This window comes from Leptosomus discolor, chromosome 7 (assembly GCF_034619465.1).
Source record: "Leptosomus discolor isolate bLepDis1 chromosome 7, bLepDis1.hap2, whole genome shotgun sequence".
In the NCBI taxonomy this organism is placed as follows: Eukaryota; Metazoa; Chordata; class Aves; order Leptosomiformes; family Leptosomidae; genus Leptosomus; species Leptosomus discolor.
Window position 1 is genome coordinate 20,335,751 of NC_141397.1, and position 17,064 is coordinate 20,352,814.

The window sequence follows — 17,064 nt, forward strand, 5'->3', positions numbered from 1 at the left end:
ACCAGGTGCTGCCTGTGGTCGGCCCGGGGTCCTGCCTGGCCCTGGCTCTGGGCAGTGCCTTACACTCACTCCCAGGCACACATTGCCTCCTCCATGGGGTGAAAGACAGCTCAGGTCAGGCAACTTGTCCATGCTTAGTCCACTTAGAAAGCTCCACTCTGCTTTCTCCTGTGCCGCTCCAGCATCTCTGCCTGTGGTATTTTGGAAACAGGTAAGGCATCATCAAAAAACCCAGTGCAGGCCATGGAAAGGCTGCCAGTGACTTCCTCTAGCCTTTAAGAGTGCCTCTCATTTCTTCTTTAACTCTTCCAAGGGTTCCCATAGGGTGCTCAACTGTACAAGCCTCCAGCTTTCAAAGTTGCTGGGGGAGTGGTGAAGGCACCCAAAAAAATCTCATGGATGTGCCCCTCCTTTGAAAATCCATGCTGAGACCATTGCTTGATAACTGTTGCCTTTCTCGAGCAGTTCTGGGTTGTTTCAGGAGATGTCTCCTTCTCCTCTTTCCTGTTCCCTGTGAACTCATCTCCTTCTCCAGGGCATCCATCTAGTGGCAGGGGGAAACACCTCTTGGAGAGCCAAGCACCCCCAGAGTCTCACATCGCCCACACTGAGGGGGTGAGGTACATCTATCGCCGCCACGATTTGCAAGGCAGGCGCGCCGTGCCAGGCGGCGGTCAGTTCAGTGTGCCGAGTCCTCGAACACCGTCAGGTTGTGCTTCTGAATGTATCGCAGCAGGATGTGCGCCCGCCTGTCGATGGTCCGCAGCAGGGGTCTCAGGCCCTCGGCGCCGCCCTGGCTCTCCCAGAGCTCACGGTCCACGCGCAGTGACTCCAGCAGCAGGCTCTGCAACCTGCCCGATCGCAGAGTGGCCACCGCCGCCGCTGGGAAGCTGCAGTGGAGGAGCAGAAGAGAGAGGGAGGGAAGGGGATACCCAGGGAAGGAACAGCAGGGCACCCTAGCAAAGGCCACCCCAGCGCATCAAGAAATGCATATCCACCCAGACAAACGCAGGATGAGGAGCCTCCTGCTTAAACTCTGCCCATGGCGAGTGTGCAGGAGATCTCCATCAGAAACAGATCCAAACGAGCTCCAAACCAAGGGGCCTATAGCATGCCAAAATGCCTGATGAGCAATGACGCAAGAAATGTTGAAATACCTGATTACTCATTATTTTTGTGCAACTGCCAATAAGAGATGGGAAAATAGGATTTGGAGGCTGCTGTCAGCCACCCAGAGCAGGTTGAAGAGCTAGTTTCAGGGCAGAGGCACATGTGATGGTTTTGTGAGCCCACTTACCTGCCCCTTCCTGGGTGGAAGGCCTCGCTTCACAGGGGTGCCCAGCCAGGGAGTCCAGGAGTAGCACAAAGGCATGCACATAGGGCTGGTGTCCATCCTGCATGTGCAAGCTCAGCCCTTGCCCAGGACAGGCTCCCAGGAGGGTGTGCATCGCCCTTCCTACCTGTCTATGCCTTGCAGGAGCCTGAAGTTGAGCTTCTCCTCAGGTTGCTGTGGCCTGCCTGCGTTGTCGATGAACACCAGGCGGGATGGTGAGCTCCTCCGAACCTGCCAGCGGGACAGGAAGGAGAAGTTTGCTTACTGCAGGGAGTCACCTGGGAATTTGGGGGTGTAGGCTGTTTTTGTTTAATGAATTGAGAAATCATGAGAGTATTTGCAGGCCAGCAGCTGCCAAAGTCCAAGTCCCTCTGTGCCGAGGCGCACCTCCCACCATGGACTCCTCATCACCATGGGACCTACATTCCCTTTGCTGCCACAGCAGCCCTGCAAGCACCTCCCAGGCATCTTCATCTTAGCCCCAGAGCAGGCCCTGGGGAGTCAGGGGACGTACCAGGATGTGGACTAGGACCAGCTCTGCTGGGTTTCGACACTTCTCATGGAGCATCTCCTCCATGCAGGTCTCAGAGGGATCAGGCTGAAACCCACAGCAGTAGCGATCCAGGCGGTCATGAACCTGCAGGAGACATTTGGGGACCTTAGCAGGGACATGAGCCCTGAACAGGGAGTTCCAGTTTTGAACTTTTCTTGCTCAGAGGAAAATAAAAAGTTTCTTGGGATCCTCAGTAGACATGAAACGGAAAAGCTGTGTACACTGGTGAGTTAGAGAGAGGCAGGGAAACATTCAGAAGCTGAGCTGACTTGGAAAACCCCCTTGACTTTGAGAAGAGACAGACAAAGGTGATGGTGACAGGCTTTCCTGATGGAGTTCAGACACCTTTTGTGCCTGGTACTTCCACACTCTGTATTTGCACACAGTGACTGGGTCGTGCTTCCAGCTGAAACCAAGGGAAGACGTACATCGTGATGAATGTAAAAAAAAAAAAAAACACAAAACCAAAAAACCCCCCAACAAAAACCGCCACAAACAAATGCACTGAAGGAAACCTTTGAAACTTCAAAAAGAGATTTTTTTTTCCTCAGGCTAAGTCTTGGTGCTCTGGATGATGGCTTCATCTGGCTCCTGTCACATACATGCCCTTTCATCCATCCCTACGGTAACCTGAGCAGCTCTCAATGGAAAGATTAATGGAAAAGGATCAGCAAGGGAAAAAGCGATCTGTGCATCACACGGAGCATGCCTGACATTTAAGTTGGGCCACGGTGACTTGTTTTAAGTACATTTCTGTTTAATTATTTGTAGGCGTGTCCAAGGCTCCATCTTGTTGAGGCTGTCAAGTACCCCGCTTCCCACCCCACATCCCTGCAGAAAACCCAGTGCTGCTTGGCAGCTTCCAGTGTTTCAACCGCACCCTCAGAGGGATGAGGGACTTTTAAAAGACATAAATCTCTGACAGACCCAGCTTCAGTAAGCCTGCCTCGGTATACATGAAGCTTCCTCAGCTTTGTCAGAAGCAGCCAGCACATCCTCTGCAGTGGCCTGTGGGGCAGATGGGACCTCCCTGGCTGTCGACAGTGCTCCCCATGGCTGTGTGTTGCCACGACTGTGGTAGGGGAGCTGGCTCCCTGCCTCCAGCTCTGGAGGCCTGTTTGCAACATTACAGCGAAAAAAACCCCATATATATATATATATATATATATATATATATATAAAAAAATCTCCTTTAAATATGTATAAATATATATAAAAGAAATACATTTTCCATTTGCACCACAAAGGCATCTGACTTGCTTGCTTGCTCAGGGTTGCTGGTGCCAACCTGGGAGCCAGGGCTTGGGCTGCAGGGAGGCTCCTGGAGCTGCTGGGAGGACTGGAGCAGGTCTCAGGTGAGCCCGGGGAGAGCTACAGATGATGAACAGACAGAAGCCAAAAGACCCACAGTGGCTGCCCATTCCCCTCATACTGATAAGTAGCAAAACTTATCAATTACAGGCTGTGCTTTGAAAGGCAGTTCAGTCTGAACCCAAACACTAATCAAGCACTGCAGAAGATGCTGCAGGAAACACAGAGTTTTGCTTCCATGGCCATTATACTCATAACCCTTTGAGAAGCAAGATTAGTCCCACAGTGAAAGCCCCTTAACAAATCCCTCTGTTTCCTGAGGCTTGATGTAGCACTCAGGTCAGCATTTCTCTGTTGGGAGTGCTAGAACATCTTTGACACAAAACACACTGAAATGAAAGAAAACATCACATTTCCTGCACGCATCTCCTCCGTCTGCCTATTGGGCAGCTCAGCACACCAGTTTCTCTCACCTGCTACATTGTTTTCCAGACTGCATGGAAGGTGAAGACAACCTGACATGACTCACAGACACATTGAATGGGCTCCAACCTCTACTCACCTGCCCACAAGCACCTGTGAAACCAAGGTGGATCGGTGCTGGACCCGTGCCTGGACCTGGTGTCCAAGTGGAGCCCCAGAAGATGGATCAGCTGGTTGTGGAGATGCTGGGAGCACCACTGACATGTTGATGAGCCCTCCCTCCCCCTGGCTCTCCCCAGGTCATTTATATTAATTTCTCCTTGCCAAAGCCTAAACGGCTCTAATGAACAGGACATCAGGTCTTTCTGCTGGAACACAAATATGTGAGCCACACCTTCTCCCATCCAAGCTCAAACACTGTGAGAAGCTTCCCTTTAGTCCCTCTTTGGTCCCGCATGAAGCTTGGCCACCCCAAAGCACCCCCTTGGATCCGACAGGGCTTTCCAGCCGTGAATCAGCCTGGAGTGGCTTCCCCCAGAGAAAACTTCCTTGCTCTCCCCCCAGCTGAGAAGGAGGTGCCTCAGGGGGGCAGCTGCAGGGCTTCGGAGTTGGTGTATTTTGGGCCCTTTTTAAAGCGCAGGACAAAGCCATCAGCAGCTGCCCCCTTTCCACCGGGCTCGGTGTTTTGCCCCCAGTAAATCTTCACACCAAGAAGGTCGTTCCCTTATGGCAAATACCAAGAGAAATCAATATAGAAGAAACCAAATGCTAAGGCTAACTGAAGGAAACAACCAAGATTTCAATGCCAATGTATAGTAGGGCCTAAAGCTCACAGCTTCTCCTTCCCCAGCAAGGGCTGTGAGAGGCTAAAGCCATTTCTGAAGGATGCTATTTCTCTTCTATAATGTTCTGCTGACTTGGTGCCTCTTTACCTTTACATGACTTTTCCACAAGGGAGGGTCCTGTTGGAGTTATTGAGGAACACCCATGGATTGCCCTTTGATTTATCATTGTGCTGCTTTGGCCCTCCAAGGGAAAGTCTCCTTAAAATTAGATACTTTCTCCTGGAGACTCAGCCTTTCCATTGCACTCCACGGCATTTTGGCCTGGGGAAGGGGGTTGGTTAATCTTCTCATTTCTCTGGCTATTTCAGCTAAAATATTTCCAAGCCCAGCCAGGACTGCTCTGCCTCTGCCAGCCATAGTCTGAGGTTATAAAGATTAATGGTCAGGCTTTGCCAAAAAAAAGAGAATAATGAGAACACATATTTTAATAGTCTTTCTTTCTTTCTTTGCTTCTTTCTCTTTTTTATTTTAATACTTGTTCTTTCAGGCAGTTTCCCCTTGTCTGATAATCAAAGCTCCAGCCCCAAGGTGCCTAAATGGGCTTTTTTTCCATAGAAATCACTTTTGCGTCCTCACAGCTGCCCTCTAAGAAATGATAACTCTCTGGGACGCTGTCGTAATCCCTCGTAGCAGCAGGGTATGATTTTCCAGACAGAAGATTAAGCGCTACTAATCCTGAGGAGGAAGAGGAGGAAAACAGTGCCGTACAAAGTGGCAGAGCTCCTTATTTCCAGCACCAGCAGCACATCTCCAGAGTTGGATCTAATGGGGCTGATGCAGAACACACTGCTTGTCCCTAGGGATGCCCTGTCACGAACCACTGCTGGCATCTGCATGAAGTGGAGCCGATGGAGCCACACTAGGAGAAAGCTTGGCCATGTGAGACCAGACTGGCCATGTCCGAAACCTGCCTGTTTCCCCTGCAAGTCCCAAGCACGGACAGTGCTTGGGCCACCCTGTTTCTGCACAAAGCTCTGCTGCTCGCTGTTAGCTAATGAGTAAAAATACATCCCAAGAAACTGCAGCCTATGTAACCTCACAGAAGAGCTGGGGACCACGGTCAGACAAGGCAGGTGCAGGGGGACCCGGACAGCACAGCCAACAGGACAGGTGGTCTCCATCGCCCCAGCCCTACCTGGAGGAGAAAGTCGAAGAGGGCCAGGCGGCTCCACTCGCTGCGCGGGATGCTGGAGCAGAGAGCATCCCCAGCTGCCAGCGTCGGTCCACGGGGCTGCAGCATCTCCTGGTACTGCAGCCACCCCAGGGCACAGGAGTTCTGGTCATTGTTGGTGTCCTCCAGGTGCTGGAGGTCGGGTGCCCACCAGACGATGGGTCGCAGGGAGCCGTCAGTGTAGCTGTAGGGCAGGAGGTGGCTGGTGAAGCGCCGGGCCACGGCAGGCAGGCTGCGGTTCAGCCCCAGCACCCTGTCCAGGTGGAAGGCCAGCACCTCATAGAGGTCCCCAGGGCGTTTGATGAGCCCACAGAGCCCGTTCCAGCAGTCCCCCTCTGGGCTGGCTGGTGAGGCATCCCCCTTGGCGTCCCCCATGGCCCGCAGCCCCACTCTCAGGACTTGCCCATGGGCCGGGACACGGGTTTTGAAGACCACCCGCCCACCGGCCAGCAGCCGCATCTTCTGGAGGTCATCATCAGAGAGCCAGGGGGGAGTATCCGCTGCCACCCCCCGTCGCTGCCTCCTGCGCTGGCCAGGGAGCTGGCCCTGCCGCAGGCGAGTGGGGGGTACAGGAAGCCTTTTGCTGTGGACTTGTCCCCCGGATAGGGGGGCAGCCACCTCCCGCCGGGAGCCAGGGGGGGAAGATGCTGGCAGCGGATGAGGGGGGCGGTCTGGCAGTGGGGGCAGACGGGCCAGGGCCAACAGAGCCAGGGCCAACAGTACCCCGAGGGCCACCGAGGCGGGGGGCTTCAGCCCCATCCTTCGCCACAGTCGCTGAGCCTGCGGGGAGAGAAAGGGAGAGCGTTACCAGAGGTCCTCGTGTGGTGCTATGGCCAAGGATCCCCAGACCTGTGTGCCTCTCACCCCAGGCAGAGCTCTCAATAAGCTTGATGGGGTTTGCTTTGGAGGAGCAGCCCCTCTGCTCATGTGCTCCTTGGGAAAGGTGTTCCCCAAGCACTCGCTGCCTCCACGGCACTGTGGCAGGAGAGGTATGGCTGGTGGCATGATTTGTGCCAGAAATTAGCCACAGTCCCTTCAGAAGCCAGTCAGAGCAAGGGCTGACCCTCCACAGACATTGCTGTGTCTGCGGTGCTGGTGTACAGGATCACCCTATGGGCCATGAATGCTTCATGGACAAATACTTTGCTTTAAAGACTCAAGAAATTAAAAAGAAGGAAAAAAAAGACCAAACCAGAGCGGATTCCTGGCTGGATGTGAACATTTTCCAGTTACTAAGAGGTTTTTATCTTCAGACCTTACTCTGGGCACCCTCAGTTGTTCCTATCCTGGTTGCACACTGAACCCATAACCCACATCCCCACACACTCATTCGCAGGACATACATCTCAATGTGTGCCGAGACACGGCCCTGGAGCTCTGCCCATCACTGCATTCAGTGAAAGCAAGGCCGCTCCAAGTGCCAGCCGGGAGCTGTGGCAGCCTGTATTTAAAAAGGATGCAAACTGCTGTACCTGAAACATAAAATATTCTGATTCCCAGCACGAAGGAACTGCCTTTAGTTGGATACTGTCAAGTTTTCGTGCATATATCTTTATATACAGTTTTCTCCCCCACCTTTTAATAGTACTTGCTACTCTAAAGAGACTTATAAAAATTATACAGGCTGCGAAGGTAGTTATGGGCAAATTGCAATGTGCAATTCTCCCCACATTGCTAAGCTAGTATCTCCCCTTTGGCCTATGGCAATGCCATGCATACAGCACTGGGGCTGCCCTGAGCACAGGACCTTCCTGCTCGAGGTGAGGAGGAGGGAAGCAATGGGGCAGTTCTGGGAAATCCTCCCAGCCCACCCCATCCCCAGGCCACATGGCACCCATGCCATGTTCACGCAGGCTCAGGCAATGTAACACGCTTCGGGGGACTGGAGTGGCAAAAGGCACCTTGACACCATTTCTTTGCTTTACAACCAGCATTTCCAAGTGGCTCAAACCCATGTTGGAAGCCAAGGCAATGTTCAAGTGGATAAATTTTTTTGCAATTATTTATTTTGGAAGCACAAGTATATTCATGGCAGACACAGCAGGACGATATATTGCCAAAGAAGGAATAAGAGATTGTTTATAAGAGGAAAACTTGAAAAAAAAGAGCTAAAAAGCTGGGGGGGTGAAAGCCAGCAGCCAGAATGACTTCCAGAAGGCAGCTGGGCTAGCAGAAGCATTTTCAGCTATGGGGCTTTTAGGACCGCAGGCTCCCGCCGGCTGCAGGGACCCACCACCAGCATGACTCCAGCCCCAAGAAGAGCTGCCCCAAGTGACCCCAGTGCGTGAGCCCCTTCATAAGCTGCCAGCACTATCCTAAACTCCATCAGGCTTTGTGCCCTCACTGCAGGGAGGCTGCCTCAGATGGCCCGGTGGTGGGGAGCTGCATCCCTCCCAAAGACACTAGATCAGCTGAGGTGGATAAGAGGAGCCACAAAGCCACCAACTCTCTGGCAGCAGCCACGGGGTTTTTCCTTTGAGGTCTCCCTCTCAAGGACTGAGAAGATTTAATGCAGCTTATAAGAGCTAGCAATGGTGCATTTGGAGTGATTCAGCTTTAAAGCTCTCATCTAATTGTTTGTCTCCCAGAAATACAATGCAGTGCAGCAAAATATACCTGCCGGGCCAAATTCCTTGCTCACGCACAGCTTACACCAGCCTCTGCTGGGAGCCAGGGCTGTCTGGTGCGAGGCTTCGGGACCTGCTGGGGGACACCCTGTTTTAGCTCTCTCTGTGTGAAAGGTGCTAGTCCAGGGTGAGACTGTTCAGAGAGTGATGTCCTGTCCTAGATCATGGATAAGGTTGTTCAAGGCTTGGTATTAACTGTCCCAGGCATCATACTACATGGCTAAGTTACTGCCTTAGGCCCCTTCTGGGCAGGGGATAAGCATGAACACCCCTGAGCAGCCCTGAGGGGCAGCAGGACTTCTGTCAAGTGACTGGTTGCAATGCCTCCCCAGCTCTCTCCCACTTGGAAGGGATAATGATTTGCCGAGGAACCATAGCCAATACCAACTAACACAGGCAGCACCTGAACTCAGCTACCCAAAACCTTCATGTCCTGGATTTCAAGTGAGTTCCGCAGAGTGCAGACACTCCCTTGTTCCCAAGCACCTGCAACCCAGGTCTGCCATCCTGAGCAACAGTTTAGGGGAGGTGCAATGCCTAAAGCACAGTTTAGCCATAGTAAAACAAGGCTGTGATTTAAAAAGGCCAGATCCTGATACCCTGATATCCATACTCCTTTCAAGTCATCATCACAAGCGCTTCACCATCTGTCCCTCCAACCTTAAAGTACTCTGAATTAACTGCAACAACATCTATGGAGTTAATCCTAGTGGACAGGATTAACTGTAAATCTCAGTACTCCCATCTGCATCCAGCCGAGTTCCCTTCCCAACCCATGCTTCCCCAGGGAACATATCCCAGTGCCTCCCCCATCCCGCCCCTCTGGAGAGACACAGTCCACCCCGCTCTCAACAAAAGCCCCTGTAACCCTCCTTTTCTGCACAGAGAATTTGCAGTGTGATATTTTTGTTAGCCACCCAATAATAACCCTTTGGTCGCTTACACCATCCCTGGGCATACAAAGAGCCTGGCTGCCAAAAATCCAAGTGTCCTGGGGTGTGTGGGGTGGTGGATGCAGGAGCCATTTGGAGAACCTTGGAAATACTGCAGAAAACCTCCTTTTTACTCCATAGCTGGGGAGCAGTGGATGCCAAATAGATGGCAATAATTGCCTGGTTTTTAACATCAAGTCAGTTTACAGTCCAAGTGGTTGAGGAATCATTATTGTCCAAACTCACTTTGTCTTCTCTCTCAGCAAGCTCAGATTTGGGCACCACAAGTTTGAGCTGCATTTCTTTCCCACCCCAAGCTTGACATCCTGCGCTGTGAGGCTGGGCGAGGGCCCCTGCAAGCTCCCTTCCCCAGCCCTGTTCAGGGTTTCCCGGCCACATCAACAATAAAGAGGAAAAAAAAAAAAAGTGCAAGTACTGTCTGTGTGTTATTTCTGGCCGTTGATATTGAAAATTTAGTAATAATCTAGCTGATAGAACACTGCAGAAATAATACTGTATTTAAAAGCTCAGGGTAAATACTTTTCCAAAGAAACTTTCTCTGAGCCCAAGCTGTAAAAAAAAAAAAGCTGCAGTTTAAGCTATGGCTTTGATTCAGCCTGAAATGCAAACCATACGTACAGGTCTGCTTTGCCAGTCTGACATCCTGACAGTACAGCACGTCTTCGCTAGAAATTAGGTCTGTGTCCCAGGGGGCAAGCTACAGGCAAAACCCATAAACAGGTTTAAGAGAGGTACTGCTTATTCCAGGATGCCAGTAAGTAAATAATATGTATCCTCGCTCATCAGAGGGACATACAGCACGGCCCAGGCTGCCAAAGGCACGGTGGAAAGCCCATACAGCCTGGCCCTCAGGAATAACACTTTCTAAGTGTGGTTGGGTGGGTTTTATCTTTGACATTGTATTCCCAGGGTGCTTGAACCTTGGCAGAATTTGAAGCAGAGAAGCCTGTTTTCAATTTCTTTTCAAAGTGCATCAAATTGGCTTCGTTGATCTTGAAAGAAAAGAAAAACAAACCTCAAACTTCATTATCCAAGAATGTAAGAAACAGCCCTAAAACTAGAAAGCTGACATGGAAATCCATGGCCTTTAAAAGCGGGATTGATGCCTGCTTTCCTCTGGCATCAAAAGAGTGCTCCCACCCCTGAACTGCCACAGCCAGATCCCTCCAGCAGTAAATCCCACCATGCCAAGAGGCGCCCAAGGGAGCCAGGATGGCTTGCCATGGCCGTATCACTCTTGGCCACCTGCCTGCCCTAGGCTCCCAAGCTCAGAAGACTTTGCCAAAGGCTGCGGTGAGCAGGTCAAAAGCAAGTATGAGCTTTTATTTGGATGCACACCATATGGGGTATATTTTGCAGGCAGGGGTGCAGATCTGTACTTACCCTCCCAGCACCTTGCTCGCTGCCCACCCGATGAACTGCAAAACCGCCTGGGCAGCAGGAGATGCAGCCTGCCATGACCAATTTTAACAAGAACTGCTTGAAAAGCAACTGGGAAACCTCCTCTGTCTGCCCCGCACCTCTGGGAACGTCTCCAGAGCCCTGTGCCTGACACATGGTGGTTGCGGCAGCTCCCGGCACGTCAGGGAGAGAGGCTGAGAGCAGATATGGCAACCAGATCCAGAGTTTTTCTGCAGATCCAGGAAGGCAACAGCCCCTTCCTTCCTTTTGGTATTATCCAGGAGTTTTTTTGGCTTGTTAAGGGCATTGCACATGGGCTAAGCTCACTGCTGGGGACCCATAACTGTGCTGAGGATGTGGAAGGAGACAAAACTCCACCCCCAGAGTGACTCTGGGCAAGCCTGAGCACAAGGAAATCCTTGGCAGCGTCCATTGCCCATCATTCAAGTGCTTAAGTGCCTTCCTATATCACCCTGCTTGGGGAAGACAGATGGCTCGCAGAGTGGGAATTTAGCAAAAAGACAGCTATTAAATGGGGTCTGCCAGCCTCAAAGGTAGCCCCAGCTGAGAGCAGCTGCCTGGGGGGGCAGGTCTACTGTGCTCCCCCCACATGTGGGTATGGCACGAGGTCCCACCGCCACCTGGCTGCACCTGCACTGCCACGGGGCATGAAGAAAGGACATCTCTTCATGCCGCCTCATGATCCATCAAAGTGGTCATAATACCTAGCACACCTGCACCAGCTGTGTGTCTGGGGTTGTTTCTGCCAGGTTTTTACCTCCAAAATGCCCTTCAAGGGGGGAGGACCATGACCCCACTGCATTTCGGCACCCTGAAGGCCACCCTGCTCCGTGCCAGGGCGGGGATGCTGCAGGCAGACATTGTCTGCCTGCTCAAGGTGCCCCTGCAGACCTGTTTCTGTATTTTGCTCCTCACGAGTGGCTTGAGAAGCTCAAGCTTCCTGGACGTGGGAAGGGGGACTGTGCTCCCATAAACCATATGCAAGGAGTCACAACAAATGCTGAGGTGGCTGAAACCCGGGGAATGGAAACCTGATCTATTGTCACATGGTGCTGGGTTGTTCCCTGCAGAGTCAGCAAAGTCCTTGTAGCTGGCACACAAGTCTTCCCACCAGCATATCCAAAACCAAACCAGAAAATGACCAAGTTAAATTGCCCGGGATGAAACTTTAAAAGATGCTGTACTTTGCTAAATTTTGGACAGTCTGCAAAGCTTCTGCCTCAAGGGGATAATTTATAGTCTAATTGCGAGACAAGCGTGCTTTGCACTAGCATAGGACTACACTCAAGCAGCAGCACAAAGGGATGAAATGGTGTTGATACCATTCACTCTGAGTACCAACTTTAAAGGGAAGGTGCCAACATACTTCCTTTAATTTTCAAAATAATGCTGCCTTCACAGTTCTTCCCAGTTACTGCTACAGCCCTGGGGCAACAAACTATAAAACCCTTGAAATCCTTGAGCTCCACAGCCTCTCTCCAGTAATAACCTGGCATGCCTTGAACTCCAGGCCCTGCATCTGCCTCTTGAACTTTTTGCTCCTCAGGAATGAGACATCCCATTTCTTGCACACCCTGTCATCCAAAAGACTGTTTCGAACAAAATCTTCAGTCAGTGCTGGAAACTGCTCTGCGTGACGAGAAAATCCCATTCCCATTACACTGGCTGGTCCCATTTGAGTTACGGACTGAACAAGTACGGCTGAAACGCCGGCTCGTAAACCCCTCAAGAGTAGCCTGCAAGAGCAGCAAGCCTCCCAGCATCCCAAACACACCTTTATGGAGGCCCTGGTGCAGGAGCTGGAGGACACCGTGGAAGAGATGGCTGGACATCACCTGGTTAGACACTACACTATGGGGTGCAGCTGATGTGGTTAAGGGCAGGCCTGCTGGACACACACCACATCCTGCACCTGGGATGGACTAAAGATCTGCAGGGTACTGGCAGGGACTTGATTTTCCTGTGATGACACTGTTCTTACCCCTAAATCATGTGATTTTTCACTGAGAGAAAGGGAACATTCATAATTCTCCTCACTCCCACTGTGTAAATCTTTCAGCTTTCAGGAAGTTAATAATCAGCTCTGTGAAAGATGGACAGGGTGCTTTTCATCCCGACACTGTACAGTGCAGCTCAGGACCCCTCCGGTTTAATCCCAGAAGTCAACACAAAGCACCACAAAAATAAACAGCCTCCAGGATGCCATACTTCTTTTGCCTAAAGTAAGCAAACTGAAAGCTTTCAGATGCCTCTCCTATTTAAGTTCAGTCAGGGCTTTTACTGCAGACCCTTACACTTAGCTGGATCTTCTACTTCTTGCAGATTGCTGGTTGTCTTTCAGGACGTCTCACCAAGATGCATAGGTCTGTTGACATTTAAATGTGCAAACATCTCCATTACTATCCACCACTAAAAGCCTTGTACTAAATGATACCAATCTGCACCCAAACCATCTAGGTCACTGCAGACCTGAAACAGCGCCTCATGTTCACAGGAGACAGCGAGGATCTGAGCAGCCCTGAATGCACAAGTGTCCTGCTAGCATCACGGAACAAGGGAGGTGCTCCTCACCTTCCCTTCTCTCTGTCTCCTTGTTCCTCTAATCCTCACACCTACAAAAGAGCAGCACAACCTAGAAATCCTGGCAGGAATGTCAAGGAGGGAGAGCAACAATTTTGGGTAGGCGTTGCTTCCTCGCTCCCCCCACTGCTGTGCAGGATTCCATCAGATTTCCTTTTTCCCCCTCCCCTCGTCCCAGTTTCCCGGCCAGCCTGTTGCACTCAGGTCCAGAGGTTTTCAGAGCAGATTTCCCATCTGCTTGCTGAAACAGCAAGAAGGGGGCCTCTTCCCCAGCGAAACAGATGTGGCTTGCCTTTGTGCAACATCTGTGCCTCATGCCCCCGTTCATTTTGAACAGTCTTGCCTTTGTTTGTGAGGGGTTGTGCAGGGGATGCTTTGGAGGAGGGCAGCAGCCTGTGGCCCGCAGGCTGGACTCCCTCGCTTCGAGTCCCACACACAAACTGCCTCGAAACGCCTGGGTTTCTTCCGGCAAAAAACAATACGCTTTGTTCCCTGTGGCATTGAGGAATCAACAGCCCCTCTCCTCAGCACTTTGGTTCCAGCCACAGCCAGTGGCTCACGCTGATTCCTGTGAAATTCCCAAACCCAGGGAAGTAAGAGCCAGAACCTGGGGGCTGCCATGGATCCCCTTCCTCACAACTCCCCTCACCCCCATATCTTCTCTCGCTGTACCTCTGGGCTGCTCACTGGCTTTGACTGGGAATCCCCCATGGGGTTGCACTTCTTCAGCTCCTCTGTGCATAACAGCAGCAAAGAGCAGAAGTGCTAGAAAGCCACATCTTTCTTGCAACATGTTCTGGACTGCATCTAATATGGGGAGGAATACATTAAAATAAAATCAAATTTTATTTCCTTTCGCTTTTGATGAGTTTACCAATCCTGCTGATGAGTGCCTGAAAAGCTGCTAAAACTCTGTTACACCTTCTATCACTCAGTCCTGTTTTTTATTTGTTTCACCGGGGGTCATGTTTTTTCTATATTTTGTGGAGCGGGGATTTTTATCCACTTATATTCAGTTTTCAGTTTTTCTAACCAGTGGCCCAGTACTGGGGAACAGTACTTGTTCCGTGCCCGGCGGGGGCTCACAAAACCCAGTTTGGGGAGCTGGCAAGAGGTAGCACTGGATTCGCTTGTTGGCCTTTCAGTGGAGGTTGCCCAAGTCAGACGGTTGGGTTTCCCAAGCTGGCTGTCAGGTTTTTTCCCTTCCTGGAGAGCAGGAAAGCGCATTCGTGGGATTCCAAAGGGGAGGGAGGAGGAGGACAGCAGGGCCTTTCAGCCCTGTGGGCTTTCTTCAAAACAGAATTGTTCATACAAGCCCTGGCCTCAGTTGCAGAAAGGTAACCCCGTTTTCCTCTGCTTGAGCCATTACTTCTTAAAGAGAGAAAAAGGGGAAGAAAGCTGCTTGCTGCTTGGCTTTGAGCGCTGCCCATGTCCCACAGACCCCATCCTGGGCAAAGCCTGCTGGCAGTGGCCCTCCAGCTCGCTTCTCCTTCTCCCGGTGAACCCCATAGGGTGAGCTAGCGGAACAAACGTAGTACAAGCACTGGTGCAGCCTGGCTCCAAAAAAGGGGCTTTTCCTTCAGAGCAAGGCAAATAGCTGCAGGCAGACTGGAGTTACTGAGCATTTGAAACAGAAGGGGTAATTAAGGCATTTGGCATCTATGCCAGAGGATTAATAAAGTGCAATCAGTCCCTCTTATTTAGACTGCCTCATACTAGGCAAATGACAGAGCAGTCGGAATTTACTTGCTGGCAGATTTTGAAACCAGAATAAAGAAGATGTTTCTGTAATGCAGTCATCCCCCAGCACTCACTGCTCCAGCAGGTCGGGCACGTACAGCAGCCGGATCCAACAAGCAGCCGGCTGCAAGCACGCGCGCTCTGTGCTAACAGCAAAGCTCACAGCTGGGCTCTCTCTGGCTTTCTGCAAGTGGTCACCCTCCTGCTGATTTTGAAAGAAGTCAAAAATTGGCTTGAGTATTTTGCTAAGGGGTTTGCTGCAAATGAAACAACAAGATGATCAACTTAGGGCACAGCCTGAATTATTCTTCATGACCATCACTGTCCTGCCTGCAGGTGCCCAGAGCAAACCCAGATTACGGGTGAAATCAAAGCAACCAATACAAGAGCTCACAAAGGGGAAAGGGCTGCAGAAGAGACCTTCCCTTGCCAAGGCAAAATGGAAATCCTGGCAAAAACGAATACCCCTGCTCTCGCAGGGGAGACCACACCAGGTACCTGCCACAGGCTATACACTTTTTGAAAGGCTTCATAGGGAAGGCTTGTACAGGAAGGCGTTACTGCAGATGAAAGACTGGTGTGGGGAGAGCTGCCTTGCTTTTTTATTTGACAGGGAGGAGTTATCTCCAGCCCCAAAATGGGTGATACGAGCCTCAGTCTTGCCTATTTTTCCTGCTGCTGAAGTTCATTAAGAAACCCAGAACAGCCTATGCAAACTGTAGGATGGCAAATATAAACCCCAACATCAGAGTCTCCCATCACGTGCACACTCAGACACTCTCGTGAAGGCTGGCACGGCCCCATTGCTCCCAGAGATGCTCTGAGTCATCACCACACTCTCGAGGACATAAAAACATTTCAGCAACACAAGTGACACCAAAGCACCAGTTTCTGGCAGCAGCACCTGGCACCTCCTCAGGTCATCCATCACGCACATTTGCAATCCCTGCCCGACATGAGCTTTGCAAGGGCTGAGGTGTCAGAGCAGAGACAGAGCCCCTCAGCCCGCAGCGTGATGTCCTGGCTCTGTCCCCCGGTGGGATGGCGGTAATGGGGAGTGGTGGGGACCCCGTCCCAGATCAGCTGGCTCGTGCTTGCTCAGATGGCTCTGGAAACTAGTTGCCAAGTAATGTCGCAAACTTGAGTGCTAAAACTAGATGACATGAAAAACCACCCTAAAGTTTGGAATGCGCTGTGGATACAGGGAAATCTGCTAATGCCGGGGAAATATGACATTTGGGGGGGGGGGGGGGGAGGTGGGTGGATTTCCCTTGCCAAACCCCTTTTTTGTGACTTTTTGATGAAAGCTCCGTGCTTTATGGGGACCAAACTGAAAGCATGGAGGGGCTCTTCGCACTCTCCGAGTCTATTTGCACTTTGCTGCCTTTGCCCCACACTCTTCATTCACCTGCTTAAAGTGGTGCCGCCTGGGCTCTTAAAAAAGGTGGGTTTTGGCTGAGGAAGCGTAATCACCTCCCTGGCCAACAGCAGTGCCTTCAGCTACAGCAGCCCCAGACGCCGCGTTTACAGGCACATTTACAATCTGCTTTGTCCACCCCTAGTGCTATTAAGGACAGACACTCGCCAGAATGGGTCCCTGCCTTGCTTACCTCGCCATGCCCCCACCCTCTGAGGGCTCCCACTGGACTTGCACCCAGGATGGAGACAGCCGGGACACGGCCTCTCACCTCGTCCCATGGGGTTGGTGTCCCTCAGCAGACCCAGCGTCGCTTCCCGCCGCCAGCTTGGCAAGGAAAACCCTAAATCCTACCATGTCTCGTAGCACCGGCCAACGCGCTCCTCCTCGTGTGCTTCACCGCTCGCGGCGACGCGGCACACGGTCACCTCCTGAGCCAGGCACTGGCCGCCTGTAGCGCTTCCATGCGACGTCAGGAACCCACACAAAATACAAAAATAAAAAAAAAATAGCAATAATAAAAAAAATATCCTCCAGCGACTAATCAGCCTGCCTAATCTCCCCAAGCCGCTAACCACAGCCGGGGGATGTCACCCAGGGGTGCTCCTCCAGGCTCTCCACAATCACTGCTGGCCAAGTCCTCATTGTCCGGGGTGCCGGCTGCCTGCCACAACACGGTGGGTGCCCCT

General features: G+C 51.6%; 1 protein-coding gene across 1 annotated transcript; it reads right to left on the reverse strand.

Annotated features, from left to right (window-relative positions):
• Positions 1-679: 679 nt before the first annotated feature.
• Positions 680-16,576, reverse strand: GASK1A (golgi associated kinase 1A). Its single transcript, XM_086468529.1, has 7 exons — positions 16,569-16,576; positions 15,033-15,215; positions 14,660-14,735; positions 5,601-6,416; positions 1,848-1,970; positions 1,461-1,564; positions 680-890 (listed from the first exon to the last, which is right to left on the reverse strand). Exons 1-7 carry the CDS (start codon positions 16,574-16,576, stop codon positions 680-682), a joined length of 1,521 nt encoding a protein of 506 aa, XP_086324655.1.
• Positions 16,577-17,064: the final 488 nt, after the last annotated feature.

What these genes read in the sequence shown, in the direction of transcription:
- GASK1A (XM_086468529.1), bottom strand. An exon ending in GTGCCCGACCTGCTGGAGCA is followed by an intron (nt 14,736 to 15,032) that starts GTGAGTGCTGGG and finishes TTGTTCCGCTAG; the next exon opens with CTCACCCTATGGGGTTCACC. An exon ending in CTCCTGCAAGGCATAGACAG is followed by an intron (nt 891 to 1,460) that starts GTAGGAAGGGCG and finishes CCTCCACTGCAG; the next exon opens with CTTCCCAGCGGCGGCGGTGG.